Raw genomic sequence first — 15,419 nt, 5'->3', positions numbered from 1 at the left:
AAACTGGCCCAAGTCACGTGATTTTAGCAAACGAGGCTTCATTACGTCATAACTGTTTCGAAAATCCGATGGTTCACCACTAGGGGGAGTTGATCACATGACCAGTGTCTAATGTTTAGGTGAACTCGGGTCAGTTTTATTATGAAAGTTCATAAAACATTTATCCTGTTCTGACTAATAACACTGCCATTTTGTCTACTTTTTGTTTATAGACAGATTTTATGACAAAAATTTGCATAATTAAAAGGGTAGTTAGTTTTAATGATTTGTTTGCCCTAAATAAAACTAAAAACACATAACAGACTTTTAGCTATGTCTTAATTAAGTTTAATATTTTTTAAAACACATTTTAATACAAATCTTGCTATTATTTTGTTAAAAAAAAGTGTAAAATGTTTGGACATATCTGCTTTTACACTCTTTTGACCAGCAGGGGTCGCCAAAAAGCTTCGAAAAGCTTCATTTCTCCCATCACTACTGAATAATATGACATTGGATTTGGTATCTTACACACCCAACTTAGAAACTGAAAAAAAAAACATATGATGAAAAAATATACTTACATGCCACCAAAACACTCGTTCATCAATAACTCTCTGGAAAAACATTATACATTTCCAATAATTTGCGGAAGATCGTCTTTTGGCAGCGTGAAAAAATACCGGAAAAACAAATCGCTCAACCTTGTGCAACAATGTAAACAGTCCGTGTTACAATTAACCCCGCATTAGTTTTTGCCCCGCGCACCGCTACATAATTGAGATTAATCTTTTGAAAGCTCTGTATAATATATATTTTAAATGTACCTGACCTTATACAAATGGATTCGAGAGGGAAAGACAACAGACACAAAATGATCTCAACTGGTTTATTGATGACCTCTGTAAACAGGAGCTTCCAAAATTCATGAACAAAATCTCTGTTTTAACCAGCATTCGGACAACCTGTCAACATTTTGTCTTTTTTTCGTTCTATTTTTGTTTTTTTATTAAAAAAGTTAGGATGTTTAAACTCTCTGCATATTTACCATTTACAATATACAAGTAAAACGTCCCTTCAGTAATCCGATGAAATAAACACCATTGAAATCATTATTCAGTCATGGCAGAACCCTCTGTGGTTCTGTAACACATTCAACAAACATCAAGGTATGAATAAATGCAAGCACGCACACTTTCACCTAACAAATATCTTTCAGTTTCAACTGAGAGAAACACACAGGTCCATTCAGAAGGACTCATGCACTTTCAACTGTATGTGCTTCTTCATCAAATATAATATGTCCAGCAAATGTTACATCCTAGATCTGCATTGTCAACTAGGTTAAAACCATTAGGAAGTCAATACATCAACACAATTACAGTGCATATTGTTGCAGGCAAAGCCATTATGTTGAAGTCTGTCAAAACAAAAGAAAAGGCACTATATGAATTACAATTGCACCCTTGAAATCTTTAAAGCTTGCAGTGCACACTTCATATCCTTCACGTATGAAACAATATCAGTCAGTAGGCTTCAAAGCCACAGCAGATTTATGGGATCCCATTGACCGAGGAAACGTAAAGGCTTGCAAATCCTGATACTGCAATTGCATGTTTTCATACTAAACCATATACATCCACACAAACACTTTAAATAAATAACGTTGGTCTGACACAAAATGACATTAAAAGCAACATGATTATGTTTCAAATGCAGACACGCATCGCCTTCACGGCCTCGATTTCAGTCAGTCATCTTTTATCTGAGAAGATGTACAGTACAGAACAGAGAGGGGTGTGCTCAACAGTGCCCTCTTCTAAAACATTGAGCATATTTGTTTACACTATACTTATTAAAGGAGTGGTTCACCCCAAAATGAAATTTATATTTTACTCACACTGAAGCTATCATATGTGTATACAGTGGTGGCCAGAGACTTCTCTTCCAAGGGGCACGAATTTAAAGTATGGATTTGGAGTGTTGTGTGTGGCTCGTCATGTCAAAATATGTGTTCGGTGCATTATGTGAACCTATGCGCGTAATGCGTCTTGTCAAAATACGTGCCTTCTGCACATGCATAGAAAGGGTTTATACTGCAAAAATGATTTTTAAGAAAAAAAATCTTACTATTTGTGTCTTGTTTTCAGTAAAAATATAAAAAAATTCTTAAATTAAGATGCTTTTTCTTGATGAGCAAAACAACCACATTTTTAAGCAAATTTTTAAGCAAATTTTTCTTGAATTTAGTGTTTTAAAAAAATGTTCAAGATTTTTTGCTTGTTTTATGCACAAAATCACTTAAATTGTATTTTTTTTTTTTTTGATGTAAAAACTAGACTTTTTTTCTTGGGTCGTTTTGCTCATCAAGAAAAAGCATCTTAATTTAAGAATTTTTGGATATTTTTACTGAAAAAGACAAAAATACTAAGAAATGTTTTTCTTGAAAATCATTTTTTTGCAGTGTATGATAATAAGAGAGATGTTCACAAAACACTTGCAAGACACTAACTTAACACATGAGTACACATGAGATTAAGTGAGTATCTGGCAAACGTGAGCGTCTCTTTTATCATAAACACATTTGAAGCAACTGCAGCAGGCACAGATTTTGACATGATGTGCGACGCACATAGGTTCACATGACGGTCTAAAAACATATTTTGATGCAATTTGCCCCCTTGAAAAATAAAAGTCACTGGCCGCCACTGTGTAAATATGACTTTCATTTTTTGGCCAAACACAGTTAGATTTATATTAAATAATATCCTGACCATTCTTAGCTTTATAATGGCATTGGATAGTGCCCCGTTTTTGTCTTCAACCTGACCTCAACTCTCATAAACATGCTTACAGCCGTAGTTTGTAAAGTTTGAAATATAAATGAATACATTTAATAACCGTAAAGATTAGTTTTTGATGGATGGATGCGGTTTATTTAGGTTTAAAAATGGGGCACTATCCAATACCATTATAAAGCTGAAAAAGCCAGGATATTATTTTATATAACTCAGGATTGTTTTTGGCTGAAATAGGAAAGTCAAACACATCTAGGATGACTTGAGGGTTGAAGTAAAACAAGAGCTAATTTTTATTTTTATGTGAACTATACCTTTACGTCACTTCAGACATAGAAAATTATGGCTAGTTTAGATGAAACAAGGCTTCTGTAACAGTATTTATACTTAAAAACAACAAATTTTAAACATTGTCGGCACAATTAAGGGGGGTTGCTATAAAGCTATAATGTTAGACCATTTTAAAAAATCTGAACAATTAATCTAGATATGACAAGGTTTCACTTATTTTCATCATTGTCTAGGCTACCGTTAGCATTAAAGTGCTATTAGTGCTCTTGCTAGCTTCTTGCTAACCAAAATCACAAAACAAATTTGGGTTAGGAAGACCAGATTTATAAACAAAAAGCATTTATCCTTTTTTTAAAGTAAAAAAGTGCTTACATTGGAAATTATTCTGACCAAGGGGTGTGAATTTTCCACTCTGTTCCATTTCTCACATCTAGCAAGTGCAAAAATCTCGATTTTGACGACGCTGCTGAATGCGTTGTACTGTATATGAAGGAATCATTATAACAAAATAATCTATACAAATATCATCATCTTCATAACAGGCACTGTTGAGTTGTCACAAGGATGATATACTGTTGATGGGGGGCAACATTCACTTTTCACTGAGACTAGTTTGTCTATGTCGCCCATGGGTCAATAGCAGATCCTCACTGGGTGGCCCCGGGCCCTTCATAGCCATACTAGCCCCAACCATAGCCGGGTAACTGCGGTTTCTTCTCATCCCTGAGTTTAGCACTGGCAGTCCTGCTATGGGTGAGGTCACCGCAGCGTGGGCACCAAACGGTGCTCCCGGTCTCCCCATCCCCACCACGGGCCCCGGGGTAAGCGTTCTGGGAGCCAGGCTAAACCTCTTCACCTTGTCCACCAGTCGAAGGTTTTGCACACTAACCTCAGTCTGACACTGCGAGTCCGATCGAGCCCTTTCGTCTGCTTCACGCACTTCTTTTAGAATGGAGCTGGCTGGCCGCGAAGCCAGAAAGGTTTCGTAAGGGGGGTCTGAGGGACTGTAGCCTACAGGCAACACTGGACTGGTGGGTTTCGATTTGCTGGGCGAGTTGGGAGGGGTGGAGGGAAGAATATCCGAACCCAGATGAGAGGATGTCGAACAGGTAGATGATGCAGGGGCTCGATCCACCCGGTCCCAGCTGTGAGGGTTATAGACGGCAGCAGATATACCTCTGTCCTGTAGGAGGCGCACTAGGCCCAGAGAGGTACTGGTGGTTTTTGTAGAGTCACGGAGGTTGGTGAAGCTCTCCGCCAGGCTGAGCCGGCGAGGTGTGCAGGGGGTTGACACGGGGGTTGAACGCAGACTGCTGTTGGACAACACGCAGGAGGCCAGCGAAGGACCTGACAACAGGCTGAGAAAGAAACGCTTGATCAGTTTTTGGATATGGCTGGAGAGCAGCATGCCAAACCGTGCATTGGTTATTATTTCATTGTGCACACAATTCATATGATTATATAAAGTCCTCTAGCTTGAGTATTAATCTGTCCCGTCAGCACACAATCTCCAACAAAAACACTCGGGTGTAAGGTGAAGAAACTTTCTAGAGGCACTTTGAGCTGGGTTAGAGAATAGCAAAACTCCCATGACACCTAATCTAGTTGCACACCGGTCATGCTGTTTCTCCTCACCCCAAGGGGGCGCTGCTTAGTGAGCATGTTCAATGTCCGTCACTAAAACAACATGATAGAGATGGGCCTCCTCATGCTCATCCTCGTCGTATGACCTGCAGAGAGCCAATCACACAACTGTACTGGCTGCCGTAGTGATCAGGCGGTCAGGCGAATTACATTACGACCGAAATCGCATACTGTGACAGTACTGAATTAGATGAAGGCGTATGGCCAAAATTGTACACTTGATGGTACATTTCTGGTGTAAAAATGTTTGCTAGCGGTTTTCAAAAAAAAAATTCTTAGTATTTTTGTCTTTGTTCTGTGCATAAAACAAGCAAAAAAATCTGCCAATGGGGTAAGCAAATTTTTCTTGAATTTAGTGTTTAAGAAAAATTTTCAAGATTTTTGCTTACCCCATTGGCAGATTTTTTTGCTTGCTTTATGCACAAATCACTTAAAGGGATACTTCACCGATTTAGCATTCAGCTGTGTATCTGTAGAAACCCGGCAGTATTTCTGAATGACCATGTTTCCCTCCATCATTTCCCCCTGAGAGGAGAGATATCTGCATTTTGGTTCTGCAAAAAAGTCCTCCGATGATGCAAAAATCGTCATATTACATCATCGGAGGACTTTTTTGCAGAACCAAAATGCAGATATCTCTCCTCTCAGGGGGAAATGAGGGAGGGAAACATGGTCATTCAGTAATACTGCCGGGTTTCTACAGATACAAAGCTGAATGCTAAATCGGTGAAGTATCCCTTTAAGTTTTATATTTTTGGTCTAAAAACTAGACTTATTTTCTTGGGTTGTTTTGCTCATCAAGAAAAAGCATCTTTATTTAAGAATTTTTAGATATCGTTAGTGCTGAGCAAAGATTAATCGCGATTAATCGCATGCAAAATAAAAGTGATTTTTTTTGCATAATATATGTGTGTGTACTGTGTCTAATTATTATTTATATTTAACCACGCACACATTCATATTCATTTCAGAATTTTTTTATTTATATATCCTTTTTTATTTATTTATATTTAATATAGAATATATAAAAATATAAATAAATTAGGGCTGGGCATAGATTAATCTAGATTAATCTCATACAAAATAAAAGTATTTTTTGCATAATACAGTATATGAGTTTGTGATGTGTGTAAATATTATGTATATTTAAACACACACACATACATATATATACATTTAAGAAATTTTTTATTTGAATATCGTTTTTTTATTTATATATAATAAATATATATACACATTTAAATGTTTCTTAAATACATACATGAATGTGTGTGTATTATTTCAGGGTTTCCCGCAGAAAATTTGTTAGTTAAGGTGGTAGGGTTGTGCTGGTGGGCGTGCCGGGGGCGTGGCAATCAAAGGGGCGGGGCGTACGCGTCATGATAAAAATATTTTTATTTAAAACACCCAAATTAAACTCAATTTTGAAGAAACTATGACAGAAAATGAACACATACTAGATTATAAATAATTAAATGTTTTATCAACAGGCTAGTTATCCTCCAGACAGTGACGGACCATGTCTTTCTCTCTTTTCAGCCATGTGGCGCGTGCCCGCTCGCGGTGTGAAGCGCGTCCACGCTATTCTCCGAGATGCACTTGACAGCCTTTTGTGCAGCGAAATTTTTTTTGGACGACCTAGTTAAGGTGGTAGGGTATCCCAGCTTAGGTGGGCCGCCCGAACTGAAAAGTGCTGCGGGAAACCCTGTATTTATATATACATAATAATTACACACAGCATACACTCATATATTATGCCAAAAATCACTTTTATTTTGTATGCGATTAATCGCGATTAATCTTTGCCCAGCACAAATTTTTACTGAAAACAAAACATAAATATTAAGATTTTTTTTTTTTTTTTTGCAGTGTAAAGACCACATGGCATCTTCGTTTTCAGTTTATGGTTCGGTACTTTGCTCACAGGTGCCCACTTTATGGGCATTACGAGCCTGCACTGGTAAACAAAGTGAACTAATAAATGCATTTTCATTTGCTCGTTTTATTGAAACTTTTCATAGAAAACCTAAATAAAGTATACTATGAGGTCTTTAATATATGGCAAGTTAAATAAAAATAGTTTGAAAAGAAATGTAGATCTTAAATGTTATCTAATGAGAATCATTGACAATAATAATAATTAAACTAAGATGTATTGATGGGGTTGTGAAACTGAGTATTTTACCTGGGTGTGACTCTGGTGAGCTCATCTGTAGGGTGAAGTATCCTGCAGGTGGTGAAGGTGTACGTTGAACTGGTGTGTGACATACATTTACCAGGGAAATGCACTGCAAAGAAACGAGAGACAAACATTAGTACACAAAGACACACAGAAACATACTGATATATAACACACATGGGAAGTTTAAACTGCTTCAGGATTTGATCGAGCTCTTACAGTCCAATATAATGTGACTTTTTGCTGTGCTTAAAAATGTTCCACTAGAGATTTCATGTTCAGTTTTGTTTATTAAATAAAGCTACACATCAGTAGTGATGATGTGGTTGTGTGTCTTATCCTGATGCAGTTTTAAACGGATTCATACAGCAGGAGAGAATAGAAGGAAAGATCAAATCAGACAATCATCATTTCTATTATAACAGACAAAATTACAAAATCTATCTTTAAATACATGATTAAATAAATCAGAAAGAAACTTGAAAGGCTTTAAATGAAGAAGTTCACCCAAAAATTAATGTTTGCCCACCCTCCTGTCATTTCAAACCCATATGACTTCTTTTATTAAAAACATTTTACAATAATGTTGCATTTGTTAAGATTACTTAATGCATTAGCTAACATAAACTAACAATAGTTCCTTAAATTTTATTAATCTCAGTTCTTGTTAAAATCAGCATTTATTAATATTTTTTTTTATTTAAAACTTTTAACCGTTCATATTAGTTAATACACAGTGAGTGAACTATAATAAACAAAAGTTTTGGCATTAACTAACATTAATAAATGCTTATAAACCATATTGCTTGTTAGTTTATGTTAGCTAATGCATTTTCTAATGTTAACATATACAACCTATTGTAAAGTGTTAATGTGGGTTCACCCAGAAAAGTTTGAGGTGTCAAATTCGAGTCTACCGTGTGTAGTTGGACGCTAGGACATTTTGAGTGTACTTTTCGCGTGTAAAATTCGCGTCATGGGAGGGTCTTCCGCGACTCCGCTCGCTTCCTGTAATCATGTCACTACTAGAGCAAGCCCCTGATTGGTTAACGCAGCGCAATTTTCCGGCAAAGTTCAGATTTTTCTACTTGCGCGTTTCCCGCGGCAATGCTCAATTCGCGTCATTTGTGTGAACTAGACCTCCAGACGCGCGTGGATGCGCCTTTACAGATTCACTTATATGTGAGCCACAATATGTATATTTTCACCACTAGAGGTTGCTATTACACAGAAATAATAACAAAGGCGAAGCTTAATGACTTCATGAAGGAGAGCGGAACGATGGGAGATGATGTTTTCACCATCAAGAGACGTATAGATGAGGTAATGAATTAATGTTTACAAGAGACGAGCCATTATTTAAAACAAGAATTTCTCTGGATTAACAAATCCTTGGGAACTTTTGGGATAATGCAAGTACACAACTGCATAAACTTTTTTTGTAATACTTAATTCTGTGTAACTGAAACCTGTAGTACACAAACGTGGACACTAACACTGCTTCATGTTCAAAGAAAAATATTTTGTTATTATATTTATTGGTTCTTCCTAACCCCAAATAGTTGAAATAAATCTGAAAAAAAAAGACAAACCAAAGCTTGGGCAGGGCTCCAGACTAGCTTTTTTCACTAGGAACCTGTCTTTTTCAATAGTTTCAGGTTTTTTCATGATAATAAAGAATATTTTGAATGATTTTTATTTAACGAATGTTGCTTTTTTAAATTCACGTTATAAATGACTCAGACTCATAGTGATTTTAGATTAATAAGGACTTCCTACTGACCAAATGCCATAGTAAACGCACAAGCTGTGCATGAAACAAAGAATCGCAGCCTTACGATTCAGAATCGATTTCAGACAGGCATTTTTAATGGGACACGCGATTAAATCGTTACATCCCTATAAAATGTCTATAGTTCAAAACTTTTGATGACATGATGATTTTTTTTAAGATTTTACATTTTGTTATTTGTTGTTATTTTGGAGTTTTCATTTTACTGAAAATAGTCTGAAATGAAAAAAAAAACCCTCTTTTGCTAAGGGAAAGTCATGTGGGTTTGAAAAGACAGAATTTTTGGGTGCACTATCCCTTTAAAATCCAACCATGTTAAGTATATGCAAGCAACTGTGTACCAAACAGCAGATAATGTATCTGTCAGGCCTGACTTTGAAAGCATGTGAAGTGTGTTTGTGTTTAATGGCGTGAATGTGACTTTGTGTCTAGTGATGTAAGACTCAAATGACTGTGACTTATGCAGTCCTGTTTTAAATAGCGCTCTGACACTTGATACTGCAAACACACTTGAACCTCTGACTGAGGTTAGATACATGCTGATATGTGTAAAGGACGTCCTGTGGTGTTTATGTGCCATACAGTTTCATAACAAACACTATATGCTTTGCGATCAAGGTGGATCTCAGGTGTTAATGGGCACATGTGGACTTGTGAGTGAGTGGAAGAATAAATCAAGAAATGTTGCTGTTCCCACAGATTTGCAATTGAAATGTAATGTAAGACGACAGATCAGCCAAGAGGAATCTAGAATTGAAAAAGTAAATTTAGGAAAAAGTTCTGAAAATGAGAATAAAGTCTAAGTGGAATCAAAAATATGGGAGTAAACGTATTATTATTCCAAAACAATGAGTCTGTTATTAAGTATTAAAGTTAATCTCACATGGCATGGACATGATAAATTTAACCTAACAAATTTAAGTGCAATAATGATTTTTTAACAGTGTATAAATATATGACCTCCAGAAACGTATATATCCTCTATTCTCATTTTTCAGCGTAGGTAGGAATCAAGAAATGATTAGAAGGCAGAATGACGGTGAAATGGTTAAATTAAAAGTCTATACTCATAAACAACATGGCAGCTGTCGTCACAGGTGAGGTAGTGCTTGATGTGCAGTAGGTGTGTGCAATCTGCAGCTGAACAAAGAGAGAACCAGCTCGTCTCAGACCCCAGACAGGGGATTGTGGGTACTCCACTGGAGCATCGGCCTGTATTAGTGGATTTTTTTCAACCCACTCCCCTTCCCCATGCCTGTCTGTGGGGTTAAGGTCGTCTCTCACCAGATGAGACCTCCTTATCTCCTGCCTCCCCTTGGTCTGGCCCCACACCAAGGTTCTCTCCGAGATGATCCTCTTGGATTTTGGATTTTTGTCGGGAAGCAGGTGAGCAAGGCAGAGAGCCCAGGTTAGAGGTAGAGATGCCGGATTGGGAATGCAGTCCTGGATCGTCTTCCTCCAGGTCTGTGAACTGGTACACCTCCTGCATGTCCAGCTCGAGGGGACGGAAGCCCTTGGTCACCACACCGGGCCGGGTGTCAAGGATGCCACCCAGGTGGGGCTGAGCTAACTGCTGCCATGCGTGGAGAGTGGCCGAACCTGAGGGGAGATATGAGGGAGAAGAGATTAGATCACAATGGTTATAAGAAATATGAAAAAATGCTGTCGAGATTTTTCACAAAGACCGAAAATAAATAAATTAGCATCTGTTAGAGAACTTCAAATGTATGAGCAACAGAAAGATGTCATCATTTTTATAGAAATGTATTGACTTCAAAGCTTATGGTTAAATGATGATGAATCAGCATTTTATTAATGTTTGTTCAGATAGTGAAATTTATTGTTTTTATGTTGGCTTGAGAAACTGATATTGTAATTCGACTTAAACTTTTTCTTTGTATTATCATTATTCTTTCAAGACCAAAATTATCAACTTGAACTCATCTTAGAGCTTTCAAGCTACATTGTGTCAAACTTTATACTTTCTTAAACAATCAATTGCAATGGCATGTTTTAAGATTTGTCAGTACTAGTTATTTTCAGTTGAGACATCTCAAATGTGTTTAAAAAAGTCTTGTCACTTGTTCACAAACTTTTACCTCATCTAGTTATAAAAATATTTTTATAAATATTGAGCAAAGATGGATTGTTCAGCAAACACCTTTTCAACATAAGGATCATTCACGATCATGCTTAACTATTCATTATTAAGTATTATTAATTATTATTAAGATCATTGATTTCATTCAGGTCTTCCTTTATATAGAGTTTAATTTGTCACTTATATTTTAGAGCTGCAAGATGTGTGACATATTGATCGTAATATTGCAAATGTGAAAATTGAAATGGTTTACATTAACTGCATTAACTAAAAAGTTATGGGCAGTCGAAGTTTTAGGTTGGTTGTATAATTTCAGGGTTTTTTTTAAATAAAAAAATTATTTAACTTAAATTGAACTAACTTAAAGCATTATCAAAACGCATATTGTATATCGCTTTAAAAAAAGTTATTGCATATTTTCTTCAATATTGTGCAGTCCATTATATTTAGTAATTTAAACTAAAATTGATAAGCATGGATATTAAAATAATTTACTTTTAAAATAATATGCGCTTAGGAAACTAGGTCATAATGCGGTCTAGCAGTGAAGATTTGGGGCACACGCTATCTGTATTATTTTAGAAAAATTGATAACAGCCGACAAATGACAACAATTTAATTATGGAAATTATATTTATTGTAATAATAAACTGTTTATTAGAGCAATTGTTGGCTGCTTTACCTTCACCACATGGCTTAATTTTTATTTTATTTTAATTCAAATGGAGATATGATTTATATTTTGATATTTACAAAATTAATTTTGAGCATTTAAAAACACGATATATATTTAGATCACATTACTGTATTTTTAAAATCACAATTAACTTGTGTACCCAAACTATTGACTCCTAGTGTACACAATGATTGTGATTATGGTCAGAAAAAGCAAATGAAGAGAAAAGAAGAAGGAAATTAAAGTTGTGTTTATTACAAAGCTATAGAAGACAGACATAAGGTAGAAAATAAAAGTATAAACATACACTGACAAGACAGTAGGAAAAATTACATGAGGATAGAAGCGGGCTTAAAAATATACCGTATAGAAAGTTCACAGGCATTTGTCCGAAAAATTATTTACTATTAATGTAACTCTGTTTGTGAGCCAGCAGGGGACACTAGAGAGGGATCTATTAAGTTGTGGAAAAAATTAAACAAAAAAAACCAACAAAATTGTCAAAGGAAAAGTATACATCACATTAAAAAAGGTATGCATGCTTTTTGACTTAGTCAATAGGGAACGCCGTTCGGGAATAACTCTACAGTCTCTATAAATACAATAAATATAGTATGTGTCATAAAGTGCATTGTGGGTAAATTTGCATGTGCAGTAATCTCTCAAATTTAATCCCATTCAAAGAAAATTCAATTTTTTTTGCATGAAAAACATGCATGACAAGATTTTAAAGTTTAATACATCTCTAATTGCTAAATTGGTAGTGACTGATGACTGTAGCAATAATCATGATATATCATGTAGCAATAATCGTCGTTTTGATCGGTTAAACTATTTTTTTGTTTGTTTTATTTTTAAGATGCCAAATATAAAATTATGCATCTAAATATTTATTAAAAAATAATAATAATACAATTGGTATGAATAGTTTTGATTTTATGAACTATTATTTAGGTAAATTTTATTGGCCCATCCGAGAAGGTAGATATTACAGTTTGTAAAGTTTTAAATATGGATATTTTTCGTACAAAATCGCATCGATTAACCCACAGAAGCCATGTGGATATATGTATTTTTGGGCTTGAAAGTCGAGGAACCTGTTTTCTACCGTAATAAAGCTTGGAGGAGCCAAGACATTTTCATCTAAAAGATGATAGACATGTGTATCTCGGATGGCTTGGGGTGAGTAAATCATGGGTAATTTACATTTTTAGCTGAACTATCCCTTTATCTTTTATTACTATATGAACTATCCCTTTAGGCCTGTATGCTTAATGGATGAAAATGTAAAGGTATGCAAATACTCATATATTTCCTGTGAGTGTGTGAATCTAAATCTCAAACCAGCAGCGAGGCTGTGCGTGTCTGAAATAAAAGGAGTGTTGTGTAGACAGGTCCTCAGCACTGTGGTGCATGAGCGTCCACAGAGCATCTATCAGTAAGAAGGTGACTGATCGGGGTTTGACTCGTTCACCTTCCAGAGGTTTGACGATCTGAAGTTTCTCGGGCAGATAGGATCGGGTGCTGTAGATGGAATAAACCGAGTGCAGGGTCCCCAGAGACATGATGCTCTCGGCTGGAGTTAGAGGACCACCGTCTTCACTGCCACTCCCACAATCTCTCTCATGATACGATAGGTTCTTGTCCTCAACCAGGGCGTTGAGTTTCCTCTCTCGCTCCTCCTCAAAGAAAAGCCGCTCGCTTAGGTAGTTGTCCCGGCGAAGGGAAAGACGACGCAGTGCCGCCGCCAGGTCATGGGACCCGGGGGTGCCAGGTGTGCCAGGCTTTCTGTTGGAGTCATTAGAGCTGGACACAAATATTACAGGCAAAGAATCAAACACTATTGTATTGTATTAAAAAAAAAAAATTTATTATCACATTAAGGATATAGCAGAAAGCTCTTACCCATCGTGAGGTGACTGAGTGTCCAGCAGTAGACTACTGGTGCGGTTGTCCATTTCGCTTCCATCTCCTCCGTACATGCTTGATCTGGGCGTGCTCCGACAGCTTGATCCCCTCGAGTTTATACAGGATGTCTGATTGGACCCTGGGATGTTCAGAGGGGAGGGACCCAGGGACCGCTGTCGAACGGATTGGTTGACGTTACGCACTGTTTGAAAGACTCGCTTTGGGTGCAACCTGAACAAAACGTAAAGATATAAATGTTAACGCACAAGTGGTACACACAAAAAAACAAACATATTAAAAATAAATTCACATCTAAGACATAATTGGAAAACATTTAATCATCTGAATGGCATCTGTCTTGGCACTGGTATATATTTAGTACAGACAAACATTTGATTTTACTTTGAACTTAGGAGTTTTTTGAAAACTGACAAACTTAATATTTTGAAAACGGGGTACAAGACAAACCTTTGCTCCTCTACTTCTGGATCAGACATCTCAATCTCTTTCCTCATGGTACCTTCAATTTCAGCAGCTAAAGAATCCTGTTACACACAAACACAAACCCAAATGTTGTCTTTACTTCAACAAACAAGTAAACATTCTTAATATTCTGTGTTTTGGACCGATACTTAAAGGTGCCAAAGAATGCATTAAAAATAATCTGTTAAATTGTTCTTTGATATCTACATAGAAGGTATGTGTAAAAATTATCCAGAGACGGTTTTACATGTCCATTTACAACCCTAGGATTTGCCTTTAGAATGCAATGGTCTATTATTACCTTATTTGAAAGGGTCATGAATAATAATGTTGAGCTCTGCTCTGATTGGCTGTTTCTCAGAGCAGTTCAGTAGCTCTGTGTGTATGTAAACAGACCTTATGTTTGAGCCTGTATCAGATGAAGATACAGATTTTGAGGAACAATCAATTGTTTGGAGATTGTTAACTCTTTCACTGCCAGCATTTTTAAAAAAAGTTGCCAGCCAGCGCCAGCGTTTTTCATGATTTTCACCAAAGTTTAATGCCTTCCAGAAAATGTTCTTCTTTAAATAAATAAACATACAATATACCAAATGAAAGAACAGACCCTCTGCTTTCAAACAAAAAAAACTGTTTCATCCTTCCTTTAGTGGTTCTTTTGCAATCAGCTTTTGAATATGGGTAGGTTTTTGCAAAAACACCATATTTTGAGCAAAAAGCAAAAATAATTCAATTTTTGTGTCTGACTTTTCATAGAGATCCCATTCAGAGCGATCTTTAAAACACACACGGACATGCAGCAGCTTGCCATAGGGCAATACTTCCGGTTTTAAAAAGTTGCGGAAGGGCGGAAGCGTTTTCTCTTAATTGACGAGATATCTCGTCAATGGCGGGGAAAGAGTTAATGGACGTTACTGAGTGGCAACTCTGTTTTTTTTCAGTATGGACATGAACAACGTAACCGGATAGTTATTTGTAGAACTTAAAGCATATAGTGCTATCTCAGCAGTCACAACTCTTCTTAGCATTGTACTTAATTGAATGTGTAATTTAATGTTGGGGCGTACATCTCGGCACAGTAAAGATTGGCCTGTTTCCAGCTGTCTTTTGCGTGCACCAGGTTTACATTGAAAACCCCTGATTTATGTAATACTATTGCAGTTTGTCTCTCACCATTGGAAAAAGGCCGAGCGAGTGGAATCGGCGTGGTGTACTGAGGGGCAGAGTTTTATTCCTGAAGTTCTTGAGTTCCTCCTGAGCTTCATGAAGCATCTCCATACATTCAGCATACTTGTCCTCCAACTCCCTCAGCTAAAGAGACAAAGAGATGAACAACAGGTGGAAGCAGCAGTGAGTCCATGTCTGGCAGTTTTCAGTACAATCCAAACAATACACACCCATATCTGTACAGTAAAGACCCTTTTACAGCTCACGTGATCAAATAGCCTTTTAAAATAACTTTCTCTGTCTGTGTTGCTTAACTATTGATTCTTGCCATACTTCCGTTGCCTAAATGCTCGTGCATACGCTGCCACGTCATCATTGTGTACAAACAGTAAAAGGGTCTA

The 15,419-nt window shown here is 36.6% G+C and overlaps 1 protein-coding gene across 7 annotated transcripts in view; it reads right to left on the bottom strand.

Moving 5' to 3' along the window:
- Positions 1-854: 854 nt before the first annotated feature.
- trak1a (trafficking protein, kinesin binding 1a) overlaps positions 855-15,419 on the bottom strand; it is a 54,285-nt gene continuing 39,720 nt past the window's right edge. For 6 of the 7 annotated variants that reach the window (XM_073811661.1, XM_073811657.1, XM_073811660.1 and 3 more), the window contains 7 exons: positions 15,025-15,162; positions 13,837-13,913; positions 13,366-13,599; positions 12,935-13,266; positions 9,968-10,282; positions 6,898-7,000; positions 855-4,426 (listed from right to left, as the gene is read on the bottom strand). In XM_073811661.1, the coding sequence (XP_073667762.1) occupies positions 3,661-4,426; positions 6,898-7,000; positions 9,968-10,282; positions 12,935-13,266; positions 13,366-13,599; positions 13,837-13,913; positions 15,025-15,162 (1,965 nt within the window). In that variant the 3' untranslated portion in view covers positions 855-3,660. Of the gene's footprint in view, positions 4,427-4,703; positions 4,799-6,897; positions 7,001-9,967; positions 10,283-12,934; positions 13,267-13,365; positions 13,600-13,836; positions 13,914-15,024; positions 15,163-15,419 lie in introns of all 7 variants that reach the window. The other variant, XM_073811663.1, reaches the window with a different exon arrangement.

This window comes from Paramisgurnus dabryanus, chromosome 13, assembly GCF_030506205.2.
Source record: "Paramisgurnus dabryanus chromosome 13, PD_genome_1.1, whole genome shotgun sequence".
NCBI classification, from domain to species: domain Eukaryota; kingdom Metazoa; phylum Chordata; class Actinopteri; order Cypriniformes; family Cobitidae; genus Paramisgurnus; species Paramisgurnus dabryanus.
This window is presented reverse-complemented; position numbering and strand designations above follow the sequence as displayed.